Source organism: Physeter macrocephalus, chromosome 10 (assembly GCF_002837175.3).
Source record: "Physeter macrocephalus isolate SW-GA chromosome 10, ASM283717v5, whole genome shotgun sequence".
Taxonomy (NCBI): Eukaryota; Metazoa; Chordata; class Mammalia; order Artiodactyla; family Physeteridae; genus Physeter; species Physeter macrocephalus.
Genome location: NC_041223.1, coordinates 74,505,837 through 74,524,717, shown reverse-complemented (window position 1 = coordinate 74,524,717; position 18,881 = coordinate 74,505,837). Strand labels below are relative to the sequence as shown.

Below are 18,881 nucleotides of genomic sequence, written 5' to 3'. Positions count from 1 at the left end.
TCTGCCATACAGAGTGAAGTAAGTCAGAAAGAGAAAAACAAATACCATACGCTAACACATATATATGGAATCTAATAAAAAAAAAATGGTTCTGAAGAACCTAGGGGCATGACAGGAATAAAGACGCAGATGTAGAGAATGGACTTGAGGACACGGGGAAGGGGAAGCTGGGATGAAGTGAGGGAGCGTCATGGACATATATACATACACTAGCAAATGTAAAACAGATAGCTAGTGGGAAGCAGCCGCATCACACACGGAGATCAGCTCGGTGCTCTGTGACCACCTAGATGGGTGGGTTAGGGAGGGTGGGAGGGAGATGCAAGAGGGAGGACATATGTATATGTAGAGTTGATTCACTTTGTTATACAGCAGAAACTAACACACCATGGTAAAGCAATTATACTCCAATAAAGATGTTAAAAAAAATGCAATACAGTGCACATACTACATATGTTATATAACACACCAGTTAGGTCTGGGACAGCACTATTAACTATACACAAGGTATTTCTGTGAATATAAACATTCATACATGATACTTCAGGGTCACATTTTATCAATAAATTGTTAACAAAAAAAAAAACCCTATTCTTGAGATCTTTTGGCATTTGAAAATGAATATTAAAGGACTATAAACCTATAAAATTTTCATTCTGACTTAACCTGGCTCCACAAATTACCAATATTCATAAAACCTTCAAACTATGCTTCTGAAACATGCAAATGTAAGAAAAGATACACCTATTTTCCCATCCTTCTGATTTACAAAATATAAGGTAATTATGTAAGTTGATAACTGGAGGAAATGAGAAAAAAGGCAGAAGAGATCAGGAAAAACCAAAAACAAAAATTTAAGAATAGGCTAATGGATCAGTAACAAAAAAACACAGAATAAAAAGTCTGCTGCTGTGCACTCTGAGATGAATTACTACATCTGTGTATATCGTTTTTCTCTATGGCTGAAAAAATATGTTTTGATATAGACAAACACAAATTCGTAGATATTTTGATAGAGACAAACACATATTTATAGATAATCTTACATGTCTATTTTCTCTTCGTCTCCAAGCAGCTAACTCTTTAGAAGCTAGTTCTTCTGGACTCATTCTTATAAGGTGATCAGGGGTTACTTCTCCTTTTAGCACTTTTTTAAATAATATCTGGAGGTATTTAAAAATGGGAAGGAAAGGAGAGAAAAACATTTTTAGAAGAATGAGGAGCTGGTGTATAGAAACTTGTAATAAATGAAGATGAAATTTTGAAACCTAATTTACAAATGTTTAATGATTCACGTAATACCTCCTGCAAAGAGAATAAATGACAGCCTTGTGTTCTAGAAACTTACCATCTAAGGTAGCTAAATACACATTTTGTATAAAAACCAAGACATAATGGAGAAGCATGTATGGTGAAGTCATTACAATGCCTTTGGGAAGTTGTATTAAGTCTTCCCAGGGACACACACTGTCACAATAGCCAACCCATGACTACATAAAAGATACTGCATAAAAGAACTTTAGTGAATGTGATGTCTTTCATATTTTTAAGATTTCATATGTTTAAATCCTAACAGGCTTAGAGGGGACTCCAGAGCAAAGAGCCAACTGTAAGAAAAAACCTGAAGGAAATAAATATTTACTTGAAGAAAAGCTTTCAGATTACGTAATTCAAAAAGTATCTGATCCCCTGCACCATGATGGCAGATTGTACAATGTAGATTTTTCTTACGTAGCTGTTCGCATACTTCAAGAAAATACCTCATATCACACACTACAGCAAATACCATTACACAAACTGACAAACTGATATCACTCATGTGAAAACGTTGTAAAACTTAAACAAACGTGTAAGGAGTTTGCGTCTACACCCACAGCTTTCAGATTTCCTCTAAGTCACAGGAAAAGGTTAAGGATTCAATTAAAGTTTACTCCACTGCTAAAAGATTCTTAGAACTAGTCATATTTAAATTAATAACAATTATTTTAAAACAGCTTTCTTTTTTATCAAAATGTAAATTATTTTCTTAAGCAGTGTATCTCTATTTTCAAAGTTACATCAGAAGTATTAAATACATAGTGTTACAAATTTTGGTTTAACAGTGTTTTTGAAGAATACATATGAATGAATTTTTTAATAAACTGGATTAAACAAGGGACATAAAGGAAAGAAAATTCACATCAATCGGGTTAAGATAATTTAGTATTTTATATTTTAATAGACATTGCATAACACTAGTCACCACTGTGCAGAATTCATAACTCAGTTCAGTAGCAAAAGACTATTAAAATTAGTGGTCTCACTTCAAGAAATAAATTATAGATCTATTGTATGAAAATCATAAATCCCTATGTATTAGGAAAGTTGGAAGCATAAAGATCCAGACATGAACGAAACATACTTACATTGTTTTTAGGATCTTTCAGATTGAACATCAAACTTCTATATTTGTTCTTATATTTAGCATCTGTGTCCCGAAAAAAAGAGAAAAGCTCTTTTTCAATTTTTGTGGCAACTTTTGCTGCCTTTTCCTCTGGTACCTTCAAATTTGAGTCTGTAAGTCTTAAAATTAGAATAATTCAATTATTTTCCAAATACATAAAGCATATATTATTCAATCCTCTACAATAGCAACGTGTGTTACCTTTTCATAAGAATATCTTTGAGAGAATGCCGGACGCTCTGTCGGATCTGGTCTGTGGAAGGCTTGGAGGCAAGAGCCGCCGGAGGATGTGCACCAGGCGGGCCCTTTTCAGTTTTCTTCTTCTTTGTCTCTTGCTTCTCATGAGCACCTAATTTAAATAAAAATCAAAACTCACTGAATTGCTTTTAAAAAGATATTTTCCTTTTTAATGCACAATATAAGTTGACTGATTAAAAATCACTATTTTAAAATCATAACATCAGACTCCATATTCCACACTGAAATATTCCTGACATTGAAATTCTAATCTATGTATGATGACAGATCATAACTAAACTTATTGTAGTGGGTCACTGTGCAATATATACATATATCAAATCATTACATTGTACAACTAAAACTAATGTCATATGTCAATTATACCTCAATAAGAAAAAAAAGTTCTAAATGAATTTTAATTAGAAATTGAGTAAAAAGTGGCCCTAATGCTATGAAATGTATATACCCCTTTCCCATATTAGACAATGGTTTTTAGAGCTACTTTTCATATATATATATGAAATATATATACCTGTAAAAAACTATTTAGAAAAATTGATCTGAACTTATTAGGTGTGCAAATAATGTAATGTCCTTACTAATACCACAAAACTGATGAATCTCCTCTGGTTTTAAAACAATTGTGTTAATCTGAATGTTAAGCTTTTCAAATGATTTTTCATTCCATCATTACTAATTTATGCACATCTTCAGAATCTCAATGTCCTACAAACTCCTCATTCCAACAATTCTTAAATCGATCATTTTTTTACCATTCATGCCCTCACTTTCCCACACAACCAACTTTGGCCAGGTAGCCCAACATCTACCATTCCGGTGCAGCCTGAACATCTTAATTCTCTCTCCTTTAAACATCTGCATTGGCAAAAACCACAACCTGGTGAAAGTTAACTTTTATCCTTCACCCAAATAGCCTATTAACGGCCGAAGGTAACTGGAGAAAGTAAGCACTGGTGCTGACAGATCTCACTTTACATTTACAACCACAAATCTCAAGTAGAGAGCTCAATCTGCCACCCTAATCCTATTAAACTGTCCTACTAAATTTGCTCTCCCACTTTCCAAAAATGTATTTTATGCTTTTTCTCCCTTCTTCTCAAACCAATAATACCTCCAACTTCAACCTCATTTGATTTTCTCACTTCATATTTCACTGAGGAAGCAAAAGCAGTGTCAGCTATCTTCCCCTCACCAAACCTACTAATGTACCGCATGTGTCCCCGCTCCTTCCACATGCAGCTTTCCCTACTGTTACAATGCATCAGCCGTCCTTTCCAATGACCAACCCCTCCAGGAGAATCCTATTCCCCTCTGATTTCTTCATGGATTTTGAACCTCAACTATCGCCACCTCTCTCTCTCTCCCACATCATCAAATTCTCTCACTACTGGACCATTAGTCTTACAAACATGCTATAATATCTCCTTAAAGAGAAATCCTGACCTCATATCCACCTCTAGCTACTACACCATTTCTGTTCCCTTTAACAGCAAAATTCCTTGAAAGAGTTATTCATAATCACTATCTCCAGTTCCTCACCCTCCATCTTTCCATACGCTACTGTAATTGGCTTTTGTCCCCACTGCTCCACCAAAACAGCTCTCTAGACAGCATTTGACACAATTGATCATTACCTCCTTCTTGGAACTTCACCTGGCTTCCAGGCCACCATGGTCTCCTAGTTCTCTTACCTCAAAGGCCATCTCTTAGTCTCCTTTGCTGGATCCTCTCTTCCTCCCAAGTTCTAAATGCTGACGCACCCCAAGGCCTCTGCTTCTGCCCCTTCATTATCAAACTCTCTCTGTAGCTCTTTATATCTAAAAGCATGATTTAAAATAACACCTATGCACTGATAGATCCCAAATTGATATACCATTGCCCAAAGTCCAGACTCATCAGCCAAAAATTTACTCAAAACATCTCCACTTGGATCTCTAATACCCATCTCAAAGTTAAAATACCCATATTTTTCAATTTTCCTCCCCAATCTCTTTCTCATCTCTGCAAACAGCACCAACACTGATCTAATCATCTGCTAAGACTCTTCTTTCCTTCACCTACCTACACCTAATCCAACAGCAAGTTCTGCCAAATCTACTATAAAATATATCTGCATCTGACCACTTCCCTCGCTGTACCTCTGTTCCAAGCTACCACTCTTTCTTTCCCAGGATACGGCTAAAGACTCTGAACCAGTCTACTCTCTCTCCTATCCTCCTACAGTCCAGTCTCAACAGAAAACCACAGCGAGCCATCACTCTCTTGTACAAATTCCTCTAAAGGTTCCCCATTATATTGAGAACAAAAAAAATAAACTCCTGTCATGGCCTCAAAGTTCCTACATAATTTTGTCTGAACTCACCTTCTGCCACCATTCTATCCCTCGTGTATTACATTCTAATCATTCCACAGGGATTTTCTTGCTCCTCAAACGCAGAGACTATCTCCACCTCAAAGCCTTCAGCTTGGCTGTGCCCTCTATGGATTCCTTCCTCCCAAACAACTCTGCATCCCTTTAGATCCCACGGAACATTACCGCCTCCATTCTCTCTGAAACAAACTCCCCCCACTCTCCTTGACCTTGACTCTCTATCCCATTACTCAACTTTTTCTTTATAGTGCCTAAATTCTCTAAAAATAGCACACCATTTTATCTGTCTACCTATTATCTGTCATTTCCCATTGGTATTTAAGTGCCATGAGGGCAGGGGCCTTATCTTACTAAGTTCATTAGTACTTCCCCAGAATTTGGACCAATAATTCTTATTTCAAGTAGGGTCAATCACCTAAACTATCTTTCTTGCCTTTAAAGTAAAAGTTTTAAAATTTCCCAAAATATACTAACTGAAAGTGTATGAAATAAAATATAAATACATTAGTATTTAATAATTTCTATTATTCTTACTACCTGGTTTTGAAGCTTTTTCTCCTGTGCAGATAACAGTTGTAGACTCTTTTGTTATTTTTTCACTTTTTTCTTCTGAGGATCTCCGAGGTAAAACTGGTTGTCCCATCTTTCGAAGAGGAGCTAGCTGCCATTTTTTTATTTCACTATCCCTACAGTCTGATGAGTTTTTGCCTTCACCAGACTCCTAGGAAAAATAGTATTTAATTTATTAGAATGAAAACTACTAAACTATCTTTAAATACAAAGCAAGCCTCCTAAGCATGTGGATGAAAAAAATTAAAACTAATTAGTACGACAACGTATTAAGATATCAAAAATATTCCACTCTAGCCCAATAATTGTTTTTTGAAGATATATAAAACTCAATTAACTGCAAAAAGGACCTTCACCGTTTCATCCAAAATCCATTTGTTAAGCACATATTTTCTGCAGAACACATAATAGTCTGTAAAGGGGAACTAAAAAACATTGAGAAATAATGGCATTAGAAAGAAAATTAGGTGTAAGACAGTAAGAGTTCTCTTCGGCTGCAGATATGAAAAAAAGGGGGGAGGGAATTGTGGAGAAATCAATTATCTGTATTTTTTACTACTCTCTAGAACAAATGAAGTCACATTTACCTATAAATGTATCAACTCTCAGTGTACCTACTGGCAATTTTAACTCCTATAAGGTAGAACAAACCATCAGGACACCTACTATTTTTGTCCTAATTATAACCCACAAAGAACTACAAATGAAACCAGAATTCTGAACCCCTTGGGAGTTAATTAATCACATCATAACAGACTTCCCTGGTGGGGAAGTGGTTAAAAATCCACCTGCCAATATGCAGGGGACACGGGTTTGAGCTCTGGTCCGGGAAGATCCCACATGCCGCGGAGCAACTAAGCCTGTGCGCCACAACTACTGAAGCCCATGAGCCTAGAGCCTGTGCTCCACAACAAGAGAAGCCACCGCAATAAGAAGCCCACGCACCGCAACGAAGAGTAGCCCCCACTCGCCCCAACTAAAGAAAAGGCCGCGCACAGCAACGAAGACCCAACGCAGTCAAAAAATAAATAAATAAAATACATTTATTTTTTTAAAAAATCACATAATACCAGTGAGAAGAATACTTGTGTATAGAAATATAATCATAGTTTTTAAGAAGACAGAGTATATACAAAAAATCGATTTTCTCTAGACTGGGAATCCTATAATTTTTTTATTTACTTGTTTATTTTCTACCTCTCCAACTAGACTTACTTGAGAGCAGGAACATTTTTCAATCAGTCATACATACTCAAATCTGGTACCATGCTTGGCACACAATAGGAACTCAATAAATGGTTCAACATAAAATCTAGGGATAAGAAGTGATATTTAAAAAGCAGATTCCATCACCTAAAATCAGACTAGTCAAATAAGATTCAACAGTTCAGTATCAAAAAGAAAAGAAAAGCAGTAATCACTTGGCTCATGTATTTATTTACAATATCAGACTAACCTCAGTTCCTTTTCTGATACAGAGACTGGATAGAGGGGTTTCTCAAAACATTCACAATGTTCATGTTTTATAATGTCTTTTTAGACAAGATGGAGATAACTCAACTGAATGACAATGAGCTATATTTCTGAATGGCCAAGAAATTGTACCCAAGAAATGATGATTAGAAGTTAACAGAACCTTTCCAAAGGCTTGCTATAAACTGTTTTCAATGGCGCTCTCAGTTCTATATTATCAATTACTTTGGTGCTAATCAAATCAACAGAGAAAGCAATAGTAAATATCAGAAGGACATAATCTGATTATCAGAAAGTCTTGGCAGACAGGAAACGTTGGATGGCACAAGGATTTGGCAAACTGGTACTTAATCCAGATTTGTCACATAAGGAGTGTCCCAAGAACTGAGTTTGTAAATAATGGAGACGGTTTTAGAGAAAACATGCTTATGTTCTTCACTCTGAATGGTCGAATTAAAATATTTCCAAGGTTCCTAATTTATGTTCGTTGTGTTTTGGAATATTATACTTGACCATCCACATATATTTGTTGCCAGTGTTTCCTCCCTAGTGCTACCTACAAGAGTAACAAATCAATGATTAGAAAAATCACAGGAAATAAAAAAGTAGACAATGAAAATAAAACTTAATCAGATAAAGTGCTGTCCTTTGTACATTTCTCCTGTAATTGACTAAATATCTTGAAATTTCTATTTAGAAAATACTTTAAGAAGGTAGTTGAAAATGTAAGATGGGGGAAAACTGACAACTTATTAAAAGGCCACATTTTAAGAGAAACATTATGAGATATGGGTTCCAAGCAAATACTGGAACAAAAATCAAAAGAACTAAGATTACTTTTCCTTACAGAGAGAACTCTTCCACTTGAAAATAATAATGCCAAATGTGGTTTTATGGATTCATAGATATTTACAGACTGAAAAGCTTTTTAGAAAAACTTCTCAGCAAGCACACCTTATACCTACCACCACAAAATCTCACACACATTCTACCACAGAAAATGCAAGTACCAAACTAGAGACTAGAAATAGCACAAAAGACTAAGAAATAAGATCTGCATATTTTGAAGATGTCACTACCTGGTTTCACCAAGACTGACAAAACATTTTAAGTAAAAACCCATTTTTATGGAAAAATAAATGTGAAAATGTACACAACAGTGAAATCTAAAGATAAATTTCAAATTCGCACAGTCAGCCCAAAGTTCTGAAATAAAAAAATGCATTAATGAGAGGCTCACCCGTTTCAAAATTTTGACCTTGTGCTTCACTGTATCATCTATATATTTGGTTTTGTCATTTGTTGTAGTGTGCTTTGATAACCCAAGCTTTTCATATTCCATTGCTTTATCTTCACTATGGACTTCAACTTTAGCCTGGTTTCCCAAAATATCTGGATCTACTATTTCAGTCTTTTTATCTTCTTCGGCACAACATTTCACACACACATATTCTTTGTCTTCCTCTCCCATTTGCTGTGCTTGAGAAAGACTTAACCCAACACAATCACCATGAAACCAGTCATCACATCTCCCACAGCCAACCATAAACCTGGAAAGAAAAAAAAAAAGAACACTTTGATTCGATACATTTTCTTACAAACCAATGCTGAGTGAGCCCAAATTGAATTTTTAATATTTTTCCAGTATTTTGCATGTTTTGTCTTTACCCATTCTATCAGTTCGACATGGAGAGAGTTTTCAAAGAACATTCTATGAAAATGGAACTTTTAAGAAGTCAAACATTTCCCCTCAAATATGAGTGAGAAAATACTGGGGGGGAGGGGGACACATAAGGATAAAAATAAAGGGCAACTGACCTTTGTCAGCACACTGTATAGAATAACAATGTACAGAAAAACTATACTATACAGTGTATAGTACTTCTCCACTGAGAAGGGTGATAAACTGTGATAATCTGATCACAGACAACCCATCAAAGCTACATTTACCACATAGACCTGAAATCATACATAAAATTGGAGTCATTTATCCAACTAATCATTTTAAATAACAAAGAGAAAAACCAGATCGAACAAAAATGCAACTCAAAAACTAACAAAGTGGAGCCTCACAAATTGTTCCTTATTAACCACCTTAACTATATATATATATATATATATATATATATATATATAAAAAACTATTCTTTGAGCTCAAAATATTCTGGTTCGTGTCACAATGATTTAGCTGAAGGATCTTTTTATGTACTTCTGAGCATGGGCTTCCTTACTACTTGACCTTGTACTTTAGATAATAAACTTGTTTTCCCAAATAATGACCAAATTATATCAACGTGAAGATATTACTATTCAGGGTGAATTTTTTTTTTTTAATTTCCAAACGATCTCCTTATATTTTCTCTTTACTGCATTTTATCTAAGAAATAATTTAACTAACCAATGAAAAAGTCCAAGGACAGATTTAAGACTGAAAAGTTTGTTTTTCTAACTTAGAAAGAATATCTGCAATTATTTGAATAGCAAAACATATATAAACAGCAATTTGAGGGTGAAATTACCTTTTTCACATACTTTTCAACCCATTATTAAGAAAATGACAAAGCTCACTTAATCATGTTTAACATTTTCCTTTTTTCTTCTTCAGGTTAGTAATTCATGGTATTTTTGAAAGATTTAGGAGAATTTAAGTATATTCTTTAATGACCTAAAGACTTTGTGCTAATTTCGATAAGAATAGTGGCACCAGCAACAGTGACAAAAGTCCTTTTAAAAACCTATCATCCAACAGGAAGATGTTAAACGTAATATACTGGGTGACATGGCCAACCCTCTCTAAATACACCAGTGGTCCTGTTTTAATGTAGAAACTGTAAGAATCAGAACGCTGAGTTTCAAACCTTACAGGATGTCTTGAAAAAGTCACGGCAAATACCCCACCCCCCAATTGCAGACCACTCTATTCTTCTTCCTCTCTCATGTGCCTTTCCACTGTGGACCAACCACTGCCGTGCACCAAGGAAACTTGACTTCTTCATGTCTACAATTCACCATTCTTTACCCTAACTGGCGATGCCTGTGCTATCTTTTTCAGATAAGTCGTCATTTCCTCAATGGTTCATTTTAAAACTTAAAACAAATTCATTAAAAAAAAAACCACCTCATGCCTTAAGTAAAAATAAATAAAAATACAGAATATTTTGGATTCATAGCCCTAGTGAGAAAACTTTCCAACAATGTGGTATTTGTCTGCAAGACAGAAATGGTTTCTCTAGGTTTGAGACTTTAGATGGGTCCATGCATGTTTCAGTGATACAGATCATACAGCCAACAAAAAATACGAAGTCTGAAAAATACAGATACTGAAAAGTTCTTCTATTTCAGATTGCAAAGTTGTAAGAACTCCTATTTCTTGAAAGCAACTATCTAAGCTGAATTCTTTTAAATTATTGAAGGAAAGCTAATGTGATTTCTCATCTCAGCTATATTAATAATTTCTTCAAAGCAAGCCTGGAATAGTTTCAATAGGACACATACTATGACCATGGCTATGCTTTTGCCCCAAATCCAAATCTAACAAACCTATTAGGAAACTTCAAATCTTTATTCAACCAGGATAGAGTCATTTTATGATGTGGAATGTATTCATTATATCACCATGCCCCAAGTTTATTTATGGAAATGTCTCCTCAAACTTGAGAAGCTCTGAAAAACAAATCTCAAAACTACAGTGCCATCCAGAAGTACCTTAATAATAATAAATTTTAGATTTTATATAAAAAATAATGCAGTTAAAATTTTGAGAAATCAAAACAAAAAATGACATTGATAAAAATAATTACATGTCCTAGGGGAAAATGTAATTGATTCACTTGAAAGTGAAACTGGAAAATTTCAAAAAAGGAAATATTACCAGTACTATGAACTTTATTGGCCTATCCCAAAAAGAGAAGATACACTGTCTTCCCTTTTCATATTACTCCTCATGGCTTAAAAAGGGAGAGGGAGTATGGATCAAATAGCTAACATAATTACCCTCCCATTTTCTGCTCTGTCCTTGAAGTTCTGATTACCAAAAGGCAAAATCACTCAAAGATAAGACTATAACCCGCGTGTTAAATATTTCACTAAAAAAATTAATGTGTGGTAAAAGATTAACTCTGAATTAACTGGACCAAGTCAGCATGAAATCAGTTAAACGGAAAAGTTCAGAAATATTTATGTTTTGTTCTCCTACTGTTATACATTCATACACAAAAGTTTAAATCCTACTATAATTTAAACCTAATTTAAAATGTAACCTTAATTCTAATCTTTTTGGCACAAACCAAAATATATTCTTAGAAAATTTTCAAGTTTCTTCAAAATAAACCACAAAAGCAACATTGAGAATTCCTGTTCTTAAAAAGTCATGTCACAAATTCACTAACAATGGAGCTGTTACAAGATGAGCCGTTAAGTTCTCATAAGTGGTTCCTTTAAGTAACAACTAAGACTGTATTACTGTGAATGTATATGTACTCACTCTTTTCTAGGGTAAAATGATTTTATTCCACATAAACATTAAATCATTGTTTTTGTCACTAACAGTCTAATCCGCAGAGAAAAGTACATTTCTATCAAACTCTTATACTCCTAAGAAAAACCAGAATCACTTTCTCTGAGAAAAAATTTCCTTCTCAGAAAAAGATTTCTTGTTTGAGTATAAAGCTATGACTCCATTACGCTAAGGATATTTTTTTGTTTCTAAATTTCACCCAATGAACTAATCTTCTACAACTGGGCAAGAAAGTGTAATACAAACTGAAGATACAAACGTCATCTGGAGAGGCAGGGAAATACTAGAAACTACAAGGTAGGTATTATGAAAAGACTAAGACTTCTTCCTTCCAAAATGCCAACTGGCTTATGTTTAAAAGACGTTCAAAGGTAAGTTTTTTAAAAAGTATTAAATAGTCTGGATTTTAAAGTAATGAATATACCTTAGCTACAAGGCTGCATCAGGAAAATAAATGGAAGCCAAAACAACAGCATGAAGCGTAAACTGTGAGGCAGTCAACGCCTACTGTCTTTAGGATACATACAGAAGTTGCTTATGGTCGAATATTACATTTGGCCATGCCATGAAGGAATCCGTATTTAAAAATATAATTTCCAACTGGAAGCACATACAGGAAGCTATCCTTCCTGTATGTATTTTACATGTATTTTACATGTTGCAATACATGTAAAATGCTGAAGAATTATAAAATAATCTTTACAGAAGTAAATTTGTCACAAGTGCTAAAAAAAATGTCGTATTAACAAATAGCTTTCAATGAATGTAGCTGCTGCATGAGATCAAAGATATGGATGAAAGTTATTTCCACATATGTCCTTCCTAATAAAATCATCTTCTTACACATGGATTAAACTAGGAAAATTACATGCTGCATGACAGGTGCATTTTTTGAGTAACCTCAATATATACAAGCAGAGTGCATCAAAGAAATAGTGAAGGCTAGTTAATATGTAAAGAAAAAAACAATCAATTACTTAGGCTTCTTTATTCACAAAATTGAATGTGAAATGCTGCTTCCAAAATTGATAGTTTCCAGTATTATTACATATTATTCATGTCGATTACATAGGGTAAACTCAAAATCCCTACACATCTAATATTCTAAGTCATTTTCCAGACTGGGGCAAAGAAACTCTAGGTTTTATAGGTTAGATCCAAAAGGCAGCCTTAGGTAAAAAACAATGGGACTTAACAATCTTCATTTTAGGAAAATAACTGATATTGGTGAAGTGACAGTCATCATTCAAAAGCCTGGGCAAACTCCTGAGGCCCACGCCATCATAACAGAAGTTTATCTCCAAAAAAGTTACATTATAACAAGTCTTCCAACTCTAGGCCAAAGTTTCATTTCAGAAAAGCATTCAGTTTAAGGCTCCTATTTCATACTCTGACAACATGTCAGTATGATGGTTTTTAGAAGATGCTGGCAAAGAAAAAAGGGCTAACTTAAAAGAGCACTTACAAGGACCAGCCAGCCCTTAATTCTCTTAGGCCCACTTTAGAATATTTGAATAAGGTGTTTTAAACAAAAAAGCATAAACAGCACAAAAGTGAGGGCAAACGTAGCACTATATTCAAACAAGTCACAAGTTTTAAAAACTGGAATATGCTATTATAAAGTAACCACTGACACTAAAAATAGGCCATGGGCTGAATCACAAATGAAAAAACCCCTTGACATAAAAGTTATTTTTTACAGAATAGCCCAAGAACCCCCAACCACACCCTCCATACCAAAATAATGTGTTACACCGCACTGCACTAAAGTGTCCCTCCCTAAAGAGTTCCATTTTCATGTAATCTAATTGTGCTGGGAAATCGTTCTAACATTTACTTTCATGAGTAAAGATAATATTACAATGTGCAAGTTACAATGTTCTTTTATCATGTCAATGTTGATAGAAGTTCCAACAGCAATCTCAACACTTGAACAGGATAATCTTGTAGCTGGAAACTCCACTTCACCTCTTGTTCTCTTTTTCTCAAAAAGCTAGCAAATAAAAAATACATGGGCGGGGAGGGTGGCAGTGTCATAAAACTATAGAATACTGAATCCTAAGGAAAGAATGACAACGGCAGTGCTATAAAATCACTTCCTAAAAGATTAGAATTCACAAGAAACCCAAATCACTAGAACATTCAAAAACAAAATACATGTTTCACTCCATTCCATGTTACATACAAAATTCCCCTGCATCATTTAACAGTTGTTTTAGCTATCAAATTTCATTCTAAGGTCAAGTTTGATAGTTATGAAGTAGTGGTATTATGTCATAGTAAGTGTGCTTCATTTGAAAGTATGTATATAGAATTTCCATTATGCCCTTCACAATTTACTAGTTCTTCTCAAGCCAAACAAAATAATATATAACTTACAGACCCAAAGCACTATAACAATTTTCTGATTTTTTTTTTAAGATGCAATGACTAAATTACACTAACTGGTTACAATGATAAAACATTTCCATATATACCAGCTTTTGGTCAAAGTTTCTAGGATGGCATATTTGTAAATTCAGTGGCTCCATCTTACTACCATATATCCGGGATTGATGAGGGGTTTCTGTTTGTGCAAAAGTCTTTGTATGTTAAATAATCTCTTTCTATAAAAAGTTCTCACACTAATCCCACCCCAAAAAAAAGCAATTTCTCTTTAATATACATATCACATATACACACACACACACACACACACACACACACACACACACACACACACCTGTTGCCATGTGGTTTTTTGCAAAACCCACACTGCTTGCTGGGAGTCCAGATATATTTGCTTTCAAATGAAGAGCTATGATCTGAGCCTTCCCGTTTTACAGTAGCTATATTATCTGGAATGAACAACGGTGGCTCATCCAAAGAAAAACTTTTGCTGCTTCTTCTTTGACGGGGTTGTAGGTTCTTCTCAGGTTTTTTTAATTTCAATTTATCCTCTTCCCTAAAATGTTCTACACCACCTGTGTGCTCAAGCTCCTCCTTCACATGACTATTGGTTCTCACTGCTGGAGCCGGCTGCTGGGGCTTATGGCACTGTTTCTGGCTGGAATGCAACAAATGTCCAGTTTGTGCAGGATGATGAGGTTCTTTTGAACAACCAGGGTGTCCATGAGGCTTTTCACTCAAAGAATGAGTTATGGGTTTGGAAATCTGTACTAAATTTTGATCTTGTGATATCTTTCTGAATACAGAATGAGCCTGATTTTTCACAGATTTAACCCCAGAATTGCAACTCTGAATCTTTGAATCCTTATCAACTTGTTTCTTTCTCACTTTGACTGGCCTATGAAAATTTTGCTTAGATTCTGATTCATCAGCATTTCGCTTCACACTTTTGACATTAACTTTAGTTACGTTATGCATTAATTCATGCTTTGCTCCAACAACTTTTTTCCGAGTATCTGTGGTCATGGTTTGCTTAGAATAAATTATAGGTTTTGTATGTTTGGGTCTTATGTTTTTTGACTCTAAGCAAGAAACACTATTTGACTGGCTGTCTCTGTCATCCTGAAGGTTTGCTGTTTCATGAGACTCCATTTTAATACTTTCAACAATATTCGACTGTTTTGAATTCTGGTCAGGTGCATCACAAATAGCATTTTCTAGAATATTACTTTCTTGTTCAAAAGCACTAGTATTAACCACCTCTAAGTCTGACTGATTAAACCTGGTGCCCTCCAACTGCTTATCATTAGACTCTGTGTCTTTACAGTAAGCCATTTCCATTCCACTTCTTTGAAGGGAGTTCTCAGCTTTATCAGCAACTTCCATGCTATCTTTCAATTCCAAACTACATTCATTTACTTCATCCACAGAACCAGACAAACTGACAAGGTTCTTTTCTTTCTCATTTGGGTTTGTACAAGCAGCACTGCCAGAGAAAGCAACAGAAGATGCAGGTTCCTCACTGACACTGTCATCTTCGTGGGGTAATTTTATTGTCTCCTTTGATTCCTGTTCAACTTCTCCTTCTACCTTCATTTCTTCAACAACAGTCCCACCCACTTTACTTGAAATGGAATCGTTCCGTTCATGTTCTTCTTTATCTGAAAACTTAAACAATGGGCTGACAGTCTTGGCTTCACATTCCATCGGAGTTTCATTTTTCCCTTCTTCAACACTGACACAAGTCTCTGAAAGGAGTGGACAGTGTGACTCGTGAGACGGCACATCTGCTTCTCCCCGACTCCCGCACTCCTGCTCAGAATCTGCCCCAGCTCCCCCCTTCACCTCCACACGCGACGGGGGGCCCACTGCTGTGACACGCCCGCTCTGTCGGCTGCTCCCCCTGCTCTCCGTCTGGGGCTCGGGTTTCGGCAACGTGCCAACTTCTCCTTTCATCTGACACCGTTCTTGTTGTTTCAGCCCTGCTTTAGGGGCAGACACAGTCTTCCCGGATGCCTTTTTTGTGCTATTTAAAGGTGCTGCATTTGAACGCTTGGCGATAGTGCTTTGTCGCAAACTTCTTATTTGTTCTATCACAAGGGAAAAAAATAAATAAATAAATAAACTTAGTTATTTTGCCATGTGTTTTTATTTCAACGCAATTTAGAATACATCCCTTCTTTATTCTGAGCTATAAAATTTATTTTCCCGTTTCAAAGAAAATGTACTGACATCTACTCATGATAATGGTGACATTTTTTATACACCTACCAAAGTTCTATAATTCTGGGGCAGAAAATAACCTGTATAAAATTCAGACTGATATTATACTTTACAATAAGAAATATTTTCATCAAGCTTCTTTTCTATGAAAGTAAGCTGGGGGTAAAATCAATGAGGTTCCTTGATATTACTACCCATCTTAAAGCAAGGCTGTCATACAGTTGTAAACATTAAATACCTTTAAGTATATAAAACCAAACAAATCCAGGTGCCCATAAAATCTGAACTAAACCACCTATCACAAACCGGATCTGTGTGAGTTTCAAAGCACAGCCTCAAAAGAACTCTAATGTCTTTATGAATGTGTTTCCCTTATATCTCCATTTTAGCATTCAAGCTATTCCCTGAAGAGCTTGAATATTTTAAGAAATGAAATATACACTAGACTACTAGACACAGATCAACAAAAAAAGAAACTATAATTAAAGAGATGTAAACCAAGAAAATGTATCATAAGGGAAAATGCAGAAAGTATGCAAGTAATTTAATAAAGGTTCCCACTTGTAACAATGCTCCTAACAAAGAATCTACTAACTGAGACTTTCCTCCTTGCCCTTTCTGGATACATCCTCCAAGGGAAAAAGAAACACAAACTGAAAAGAAATTGGAAAGAAAGCTAAATAATTCACTAAGAAAAAATAATAATTCACTAAGTAAAAAAACAACCCACAAACTGAAGTACAAAATAAGAAGCTATATCCAAGCCTATGCATAGCCAATACCTCTGAATCCACTATGTATGAAAACTGAACATCACAAATTTTAAAAGTCTCCTTCCTTTTTAATGCAAAACACTACTATGGACCAGTATTTGGAACATTTTCCTGATTTGTCACATATCACTGAACCTGTGAAACTCTTAAAGAAAGTGTCACAGGTCCTCCTCATTTGTCTCTAACAGTCCTAGTTGATGCTTGTACTCATGACACTCAAAAGTGTCCCATTTGGACAATAAATTATACAGTCATCCTATCTTAGAGACCCTTTCTAATTCCCCAGGACTCAGCACAATATTGGGTCATCAGGTAAGTACCCAACAACTTCAAAAACTTACTTAGTGGATTATGAAACACTCATGCTCAGATATATAACATTTTAAAATAACTAAAATTTTAATGGTTTGTTATTAATTTTTAGATAATTTTTAAAGCTCTAAAGACAGCCTGTAATAATTTATAGCTCTACTATATTTATATGCCCTGAAATAAAATAAATGAAGAACTTTTAACACCCATTATGTAAGTGGTTGATAAATGAATAGCACATTCAACTGTGAAGGTATTCAGATAAAAAATTGTTTTCCAATAGTAATTGATTAACTGACAAAGGATAAAGTAACTCTTTCTCCTCTAACTATAAACTGCCTTAGTTTGAAGCCAGGTGGTACAGGCCAAACATTACCATTATTTGTCTATAATGTTCATTATACTCTCTTTGTTTCTCAAAGTCACAAATATATACCAAATAACCGATTTTTTTAAAAACTGAGGAAAAGATGAAGCAAATATATGCATCTGAGCTAATAATCCACTTCTCAAAACCGCACATTAAAGCTATACAAAAGCTAAGAATCTAGAAGGAAAGAAAGGACCAATGCCTAAGAATTTAACGAACCATGCCTGTGTAGTGAAGGCACCATTAAAATACAAAAGGAGGGGTTTCAGAGAGCTTCTGAATGGTGAAGTAGAACACCTCCACATGCCACAGTGCTTGCTGGGCTCCAAGAGGACTGAAGTTTCTTTGTTCTTGACCTCATCCTATGAATCTCTTCATCTGGCTGTTGGTTCCTGTGCTTTAATATCCTTGGTAATAAACCACTCATCTGAAAGTTTTGGGGACATTGGTTTCTACTCTGACAGTTATTTTCCCTCAGCACATGACAAATGACAGTCAACTGTTTTCCGGCTTCTTAATTAATTAACAAGGCACCTTTCAGTGTAACTGCCGTTCATTTTTTTGTCGTGTGGCTGACAGGCTCTTGGTGCTCTGGCCGGGTGTCAGGCCTGTGCCTCTAAGGTGGGAGAGCCAAGTTCAGAACACTGGTCCACCAGAGACCTCCCGGCTCCATGTAATATCAAATGGCGAAAGCTGTCCCAGAGATCTCCATCTCAACGCTAAAATCCAGCTCCACTCAACGAACAGCAAGCTACAGTGATGGACACTCTACGCCAAACAACTAGCAAGACAGGAACACAACCCCACGCATTAGCAGAGAGGCTGCCTAAAATCATATGAAGTTCACAGACACCCTAAAACACACCACCAGACGCGGTCGGGCCCAACAGAAAGACAAGATCTAGCCTCATCCACCAGAACACAGGCATGAATATCCTCCACCAGGAAGCATACACAACCCACTGAACCAACCTTAGCCACTGGGGGCAGACACCAAAACCAACGGAAACTACGAACCTGCAGCCAGTGAAAACGAGACCCCAAACACAGTAAGTTAAGCAAAATGAGAAGACAGAGAAACCCATGGCAGATGAAGGAGCAAGGTAAAAACCCACCAGACCAAACAAATGAAGAGGAAATAAGCAGTCTACCTGAAAAAGAATTCAGAGTAATGACAGTAA

At 35.6% G+C, this 18,881-nt stretch overlaps 1 protein-coding gene across 12 annotated transcripts in view; it reads right to left on the bottom strand.

The window, feature by feature from the left end:
• Nucleotides 1-18,881, bottom strand: part of PHF3 (PHD finger protein 3) — a 114,852-nt gene that overhangs the window by 35,649 nt on the left and 60,322 nt on the right. For 6 of the 12 annotated variants that reach the window (XM_028494681.2, XM_028494682.2, XM_028494680.2 and 3 more), the window contains 6 exons: nt 14,357-16,112; nt 8,359-8,668; nt 5,613-5,796; nt 2,645-2,792; nt 2,406-2,562; nt 1,047-1,163 (listed from right to left, as the gene is read on the bottom strand). In XM_028494681.2, the coding sequence (XP_028350482.1) occupies nt 1,047-1,163; nt 2,406-2,562; nt 2,645-2,792; nt 5,613-5,796; nt 8,359-8,668; nt 14,357-16,112 (2,672 nt within the window). Of the gene's footprint in view, nt 1-1,046; nt 1,164-2,405; nt 2,563-2,644; nt 2,793-5,612; nt 5,797-8,358; nt 8,669-12,368; nt 14,335-14,356; nt 16,113-18,881 lie in introns of those variants that run through there. The other 6 variants (XM_055087643.1, XM_055087642.1, XM_055087641.1 and 3 more) reach the window with 5 other exon arrangements.